At 45.1% G+C, this 8270-nt stretch overlaps 1 protein-coding gene across 1 annotated transcript; it reads left to right on the top strand.

The window, feature by feature from the left end:
- Nucleotides 1-233: 233 nt before the first annotated feature.
- bmp10 (bone morphogenetic protein 10) lies at nucleotides 234-8001 on the top strand. The gene is made up of 2 exons (XM_062049680.1): nucleotides 234-853; nucleotides 6486-8001. Exons 1-2 carry the CDS (start codon nucleotides 253-255, stop codon nucleotides 7508-7510), a joined length of 1626 nt encoding a protein of 541 aa, XP_061905664.1. The 5' UTR covers nucleotides 234-252; the 3' UTR covers nucleotides 7511-8001.
- Nucleotides 8002-8270: the final 269 nt, after the last annotated feature.

Here is an 8270-nt window from a genome sequence, read left to right as displayed (position 1 = left end):
AAACAAAACAGCACTTCCACAAGGAAGAAGCTACAGGACCGTGTTTACAAAATCCTCATTAAGGAAGTTGTGAGATACACACTTGTGTGCATCACACACAGTTGAGGGCACGCACACACCCACACACACACACACACACCCACACACACACTACAAGCAGAGAGCAGAGCCCACCATATCGTAGATAAGAGACTGCGAGAAAAAGCTGGGTCGACAGAGCAAAGCGCAGAAAGAGCATCAGACGCCACAGAGATGAGTCAATGGACGCCACTAAGAAGCTGTCACTGCCTTCGGACCTGCTGCACCTTACGTGAAAAGGTGTGCTTGGTGAGCACTGCAAGGTGGCGTGTGACTCACACACTACCGCAGAAAACGCAGCAAAGGTCAACAACACTTTTTATTGACAGGGACTGCAGAAAGCAAGCTGCGGGATTTTTGATCTCCATGGCGAGCATTTTGTTTTATTTATTGGGAACTATTTGCAGCACCAAAACTTTTCTCTTGCTTTGGGCCCTCCTGTTGCTCCACGGGCCTCTCTGCGGACAGAGCAGCCCCATCTCCAATACGGACCGGAGGCCTCGGCCGGTTACGGGGACACGGGACGTTCTGGGAGGGGCGGCCAACCCGTCCCGTTCGGAGCAGGAGAGCAACCCGAACAGGCAGGGGGTCCTAGAGAGCTTGAAAGAGCAGTTTTTGCAGACGTTCAACATGTCCGGCCTGGGTCCGCCTCCGCTGCCACCTGGAAGCATACGAGAGGAGCCACCGGAGTACATGATGGAGCTCTACAACCGCTTCGCCAACGACCGCACTACCCAGCCCGTTGCCAGCATCATCCGCAGCTTCAAAAACGAGGGTAAGTCTGCTCGGCTTTTGGGTAAAACTCCTGAACTAAAGCCTTTGCATGTGAGCTAGGGGACGTTTTACACTTCCGATTCTGATCATTCATGAGTGGGATCAATACCGATACTAATTACATATACATTTCTCTTCAGTTTAACAATATCCACTCAATATTTGAACTTTTTCCTTATTCTCTTTCTCTGTGTGTAAAATGTTCCGCCTTATCCTCCCCAGTGACAGTGATACTTAACAATGATACTTGAAATACCCAGTGACAGTGATACTTAATAATGATACTTAAAATACCAAGAAAGGCATTTTTGGCCGTAATGGAAGTGATTAGCTGTGTATGGAGACACATAATTAGCTGCTAGCTGCTCGTCAGCCGGGGAACTACAGATAAAAAGTGTCAGCCAGAGGTGATCGGTGTTTGTGATCTGCAATAAAATTAGTTAATCAGCAATGACGATTACATACTTTTCTTTGAAACTCGTCCTGATACTGATCGGTGACTAATCGATCGGCACATCCCTAAGGTAAGCTTTTTCTCGACAGTGTTGCATGAGCTTGTCCAAGTTATTGCATTATTTGGTAACTTAGACTCAATGTCCCTCCTCAAATCAAGATTCAAACCACACCTATTCCTGACTGCTTATTCATTGTAATCATCTTTTCTTTTCTATCTTTGTTGTTGTTGTTTTTATCCAATTTGATTTTATCGTTTTGATTTTGTACGGTGTCCTTGAGTGCCCCAGAAAGGCGCCTTATAAATACGATTTATTATTATTATTATTTACACTACCGTTCAAAAGTTTGGGGTCACCCAAACAATTTTGTGGAATAGCCTTCATTTCTAAGAACAAGAATAGACTGTCGAGTTTCAGATGAAAGTTCTCTTTTTCCTGGCCATTTTGAGCGTTTAATTGACCCCACAAATGTGATGCTCCAGAAACTCAATCTGCTCAAAGGAAGGTCAGTTTTGTAGCTTCTGTGACGAGCTAAACTGTTTTCAGATGTGTGAACATGATTGCACAAGGGTTTTCTAATCATTAATTAGCCTTCTGAGCCAATGAGCAAACACATTGTACCATTAGAACACTGGAGTGATAGTTGCTGGAAATGAGGCCTCTATACACCTATGTAGATATTGCACCAAAAACCAGACATTTGCAGCTAGAATAGTCGTTTACCACATTAGCAATGTATAGAGTGTATTTCTTTAAAGTTAAGACTAGTTTAAAGTCATCTTCATTGAAAAGTACAGTGCTTTTCCTTCAAAAATAAGGACATTTCAATGTGACCCCAAACTTTTGAACGGTAGTGTATACCCCAAAATTACTCTGGAAATTTATTTTGGGATTTTTTATATTATATGGATGGATGGATAGTATAGTATTTTCATATATGGCCTACATTTTTTTAAATGTACTTGTCCTTATTTAATGTATTAATTGATTCTATTTATTATTAACAATCTTAACGTTATTCCCTTTTTATTCCTATTCCTTTTCCTTAGCACTTTGGAAGCTATAAACACCTTCAATTTCTTTTCTCACTGGAATTAAACACAGTTGTGTCAGTTATGATGCGGACGAATTATCAGTAAGGTCGGATTGAATAAGGTCCGCTTCTTCCTACTCCTTTTCAGGCATGTTGAATTGTACAAATGTAAGCATGTGACGAGTCTGTTTGCGTTCTAAAGTCTAAGCTCAAATCAAGTTCACCAATCAATTTGGGTCTTGTATTAGAGCAGCGGTTCTTAACCTGGGTTCGATGGAACCCTAGGGGTTCGGTGAGTCGTCCTCAGGGGTTCGGCGGAGGTCAAAACACACCCGACTCATCGTGTAAATAAAAACTTCTCCCTATCGGCGTATTACGGATACGACAACAGCTGACTGATTTGCAGGTGTGTAATTTGTTGTGAGTTTATGCACTGTGTTGGTTTTGTTGTTTGAACAAGGTGATGTTCATGCACGGTTCATTTTGTGCACCAGTAAAATAACAAGGTAACACTTTAGTATGGGGAACATATTCACCATTAATTAGTTGCTTATTAACATGCAAATTAGTAACATATTGGCTCTTAACTAGTCATTATTAAGTACTTATTAATGCCTTATTTGGCACGGCCTTATTATAACCTTAACCCTCTAACCCTCTAACCCTAACCCTCTAACCCTAACCCTAACCCTAACCCTAACCAAATAACTCTAAACTAAGTCTTTGTTACTTAGAATATGTTCCCCATACTAAAGTGTTACCAAAAACATATAACTTTGTCTTGAATTTGAAAAAAAACAACATTTTATTTTTCACTAAAGAAGGGTTCGGTGAATGCGCATATGAAACTGGTGTGGTTCGGTACCCCCAACAAGGTTAAGAACCACTGTTTTAGTGCGATTTATTTAACCGCTTGTGTATCTGTGCACACTTCGGGCATGCGCATGTACACGAGAAAGCCTTTTCATTCGGGCCGACTAACAATTTGCGTTCAATATATTTACCGTAATTTCCGGACTATAAGCCGCTACTTTTCCCCCTCGTTCTGGTCCCTGCGGCTTATACAACGGTGCGGCTTTTTTACGGCTTACGGTAACCAGGGGGGCGCGCACTACCGAGGATGCGCGAGACCGAGGCAGACATCTGGCGCCAGGTAACGAGAGCAAAACAAAGAGTAGGAGAGCGTCAGCGACAGTTTGCGCGAAGGAAGTGTTCATGCAAACACCCTCAATATGGAAAACAAACGGAGAAGTGCATATGATGCTGCTTTTAAGTTAAAGGCAATCGATCTGGCTGTCAAAGAAGGGAATAGAGCTGCTGCACGTACCCTTGACATCAATGAATCAATGGTGAGACGTTGGAGACGGCAGCATAAAGAACTGATACCCTATATACTATGGTAATTACACATCATCAATCAATCAATCAATCAATCAATCAATGTTTATTTATATAGCCCTAAATCACAAGTGTCTCAAAGGGCTGTACAAGCCACAACGACATCCTCGGTACAGAGCCCACATACGGGCAAGGAAAAACTCACCCCAGTGGGACGTCGGTGAATGACTATGAGAAACCTTGGAGAGGACCGCATATGTGGGTAACCCCCCCCCCCCCCCCCCTCTAGGGGAGACCGAAAGCAACGGATGTCGAGTGGGTCTGACATAACATTGTGAAAGTCCAGTCCACAGTGGATCCAACACATCAGCGGGAGTCCAGTCCACAGCGGGGCCAACAGGAAACCATCCCGAGCGGAGACGGGTCAGCAGCGCAGAGATGTCCCCAACCGATGCACAGGCTAGTGGTCCACCCGGGGTCCCGGCTCTGGACAGCCAGCACTTCATCCATGGCCACCGGACCTATGCAACTCCCCCTCGCAAGGGACAGGGGAGAAGAGGAGAGAAGAAAAGAAACGGCAGATCAACTGGTCTAAAAAAGGGGGGGTCTATTTAAAGGCTAGATTATACAAATGAGTTTTAAGATGGGACTTAAATGCTTCTACTGAGGTAGCATCTCTAACTGTTACCGGGAGGGCATTCCAGAGTACTGGAGCCCGAATAGAAAACGCTCTATAGCCCGCAGACTTTTTTTTGGCTCTGGGAATCACTAATAAGCCGGAGTTCTTTGAACGCAGATTTCTTGCCGGGACATATGGTACAATACAATCGGCGAGATAGGCTGGAGCTAAACCGTGTAGTATTTTATACGTAAGTAGTAAAACCTTAAAGTCGCATCTTAAGTGCACAGGAAGCCAGTGCAAGTGAGCCAGTATAGGCGTAATATGATCAAACTTTCTTGTTTTTGTCAAAAGCCCATCAAAACGCCTGCGGCTTATAGTCGGGTGCGGCTTATATATGGAGCAATCTGTATTTTCCCCTAAATTTAGCTGGTGCGGCTTATAGTCAGGTGCGCCTTATAGTCCGGAAATTACGGTAGTATTTGTAAAACAATAGACATTTAGAAAACCAAAAAAAAAAGCTGTTTTAAACCACATGTCGTGAAATAACCTTGCCTTTGTTGTTCTAGTTTCAAAAATATCATTTTGAGCAAGTTGCAAACATCTCCGTTTATAATGGGTGGATTTTTAAATAGTTCGTTATAACACCATGTTGTAATATGTCTTTATGGTTCATCACATTTTCTTAAATTTGGCTAAATTGTTAGCTTTGAGCATTGATTGACTGCCTCAAAGTGAAACATCCAGCGTCAATATTTAACTCTTAAAGGCCTACTGAAATGAATTTTTTTTATTTAAACGGGGATAGCAGATCTATTCTATGTGTCATACTTGATCATTTCGCGATATTGCCATATTTTTGCTGAAAGGATTTAGTATAGAACAACGACGATAAAGATTGCAACTTTTGGTATCTGATAAAAAAAAAGGCTTGCCCCTACCGGAAGTAGCGTGACGTAGTCAGTTGAACATATACGCAAAGTTCCCTATTGTTTACAATGATGGCCGCATGAAGTGAGAGAGATTCGGACCGAGAAAGCGACAATTTCCCCATTAATTTGAGCGAGGATGAAAGATTTGTGGATGAGTAAAGTGCAAGTGAAGGACTAGTGGGGAGTTGAAGCTATTCAGATAGGGAAGATGCTGTGAGAGCCGGGGGTGACCTGATATTCAGCTGGGAATGACTACAACAGTAAATAAACACAAGACATATATATACTCTATTAGCCACAACACAACCAGGCTTATATTTAATATGCCACAAATTAATCCTGCATAAAAACACCTGCGTGTTTGTTATGCTAGCTCCTAGCTCCTAAGCTAGCTCCTAGCTCCATAGAACACGCCAATACAATTCAAACACCTGATCAACACACACAATCACTCAGCCCAAAAGACCGTTCACCTAACCCAAGGTTCATAAAGCTTATATATTTAAAAAAAGTTACGTACATACGCAAAAAAAAGTTGCACACATACGGTCAAGCGATCAAATGTTTAGAAGCCAAAGCTGCATACTCACAGTAGCACGTCTGCGTCTTTGTCATCCAAATCAAAGTAATCCTGGTAAGAGTCTGTGTTGTCCCAGTTCTCTACAGGCGTCTGTGTATCGAAGTCAAAAGTCCTCCTGGTTAGAGTCTCTGTTATCCGAGTTCTTCCATCTTGACTGCATCTTTCGGGAATGTAAACAAAGAAGCGCCGGCTGTGTCCTGTTGTTGCTGACTACGTTCGAAAAATACGTCCATTTCGCACCGACAACTTTCTTCTTTGCTTGCTCAGCTTCCTTCTCCATAATGCAATGAACATGATTGCAACAGATTCATGAACACAGATGTCCAGAATACTGTGGAATTATGAAATGAAAACAGAGCTTTTTCGTATTGGCTTCAATGTGGAAGGCATACCCGTGTTCGCCGGGCTACGTCACACGCATACGTCATCCTCAGAGGCGTTTCGAACCGGAAGTTTAGCGGCAAATTTAAAATGTCACTTTATAAGTTAACCCGGCCGTATTGGCATGTGTTATAATGTTAAGATTTCATCATTGATATATAAACTATCAGACTGCGTGGTCGGTAGTAGTGGGTTTCAGTAGGCCTTTAAGTTACTAAACTTTGCACAAATAACAAAATGACAATAAATAGTCAACTTTAATTTAAAATCTGAATTTGTTTTCTTTATTCCCCAGATTTTTCTTCAAGTGCCGTGGGTGTCGGAGGCGTAAGGCGCCACCCACTTCTCTTCAACGTGTCCGTCCCCCACCACGAGCGCATCACGGCCGCCGAGCTCCGCCTCTATACCCTCGTCCAGACCGACCGCCGTTTGTACGCCGGCGTGGACCGCAGGGTCACCATCTACGAGGTGGTACCTGGCGACGGAGATGACAACACCACTCATGAGAACGTCCTCGTAGAGGTAGAGCTGGTGGAGTTGGCTTCGCGGCAAGTGTTCGGCACGGACGACGGCTGGGAAGCGTTTGACCTCACCTCTTCCGTCCTGCGGTGGCGTACGTCCGAGCGCGGCACCACGCATCGATTGGAGGTGCACATTGACAGCGTGGCGCTTGAGGTCGAGGCTCAAGGGTTCAGGGAGGAAAACGAAATTGAGAACACGGCAGGAAACATGAAGATCGACACCAGCAACAAGGAAAAGCACAAACCTCTGCTGATTGTTTTCTCCGATGACCAAAGCAGCGACCATCGAGATAACAAGCATGAGCTGAGTGAAATGATTGACCACGAAGCCAACGTCATCCTCCAAAACGACCAAGAGAACGACTTGTGGGACGGGTATGACGCCGACGACGAGTCAGAGCCGGACGAAGCGGACCTGATACAAATGCGCTCCAATCTGATCTACGATACAACCCCGCGTATCCGCCGCAACGCCAAGGGCAACCATTGCAGGAGACAACCTCTACATGTGGAGTTCAAGGACATCGGCTGGGACAGCTGGATCCTGGCGCCCAGCGACTACGACGCCTACGAGTGCTCGGGGACGTGCTCGTTCCCGCTGACGAAACACGTCACGCCTACTAAACACGCCATCGTCCAGACACTGGTGAACATCAACAGTCCTCAGAGGGCGGCGCGGGCGTGTTGCGTGCCCACCAAGCTGGATCCGATCTCGCTTCTGTACCTGGACGACACAGGCGTGGTGACGTACAAGCACAAGTACGAAGGCATGGCCGTAGCCGAGTGTGGCTGTAGATAGTTGACGCTCTTGGAAAGAGCTGAAGTGCATTGACCGTTGTGTCAGGTGTGGTCCGAAGGATTCTGTACATTGTATTTATTATGAATAATAGTTGCCAAGTTTCCGACACAGTGGAGATGAGGTCTCACAACTAAAATGTTGTTCGGAACTAAACACATTCTTCAGGGTTCTGTGGGAACTAGTGGGCCAGTGCTCCCCCCCCCCCCATGACATGTGTTTCCCTCCACTTATCACTTGATGCAAACACTAATCAGCACTTCAGTGAAATGACCTCCTTAAAGCAACCTGAACTCTCCAAGCCCGCCTCCTGTGGCCTCCTGATACGTAGGCACCACGCAAGGAGTCCGACTGGCGAGGTTATCTATCCAAACCCGGTTTCCCACTCGGCATGCCTCTTTTCCAACAGTCCCCCACCCCCCTTCCCCTCACGCCAAAGCTACAGTGATAGCAAGGTGTTTGCGGCTGAGAAACATGTATTCCACCCATCAGACATGGACGCCATTCCAGGCAAGGTTTGAGGCGGTGGGATGGGGCCGGGGGGTGGCACGGAACAAGGACCACATTCCTGGGGAGTCTTAACACGCTGACCCGGCGCCGTCTTCTTCCAGTGCGTTTCTAGCTCCTGAATTGGGTCATCCATCACTATTTTGGGGTCGTTATCAGCCGTGGAGCAGAAAAAGAACAGCAGTGTTGAGTTTGCTCGTCTTTTGTAATAAGGCTTTTGATAGCTCTGCTGCTTGGAATAAATGACCGACTATTT

This window comes from Entelurus aequoreus, linkage group LG06 (genome assembly GCF_033978785.1).
Source record: "Entelurus aequoreus isolate RoL-2023_Sb linkage group LG06, RoL_Eaeq_v1.1, whole genome shotgun sequence".
Classification (NCBI taxonomy): Eukaryota; Metazoa; Chordata; class Actinopteri; order Syngnathiformes; family Syngnathidae; genus Entelurus; species Entelurus aequoreus.
The sequence above is the reverse complement of the archived record's forward strand: the minus strand, read 5'-3'. Positions and strand labels throughout refer to the sequence as shown.

Excerpts from the sequence above, each read along its gene's own strand:
- bmp10 (XM_062049680.1), top strand. The coding sequence starts at position 253 with ATGAGTCAATGGACGCCACTAAGAAGCTGTCACTGCCTTCGGACCTGC. Across the intron at positions 854-6,485 it reads CCGCAGCTTCAAAAACGAGG|ATTTTTCTTCAAGTGCCGTG; the intron begins GTAAGTCTGCTC and ends TTTATTCCCCAG.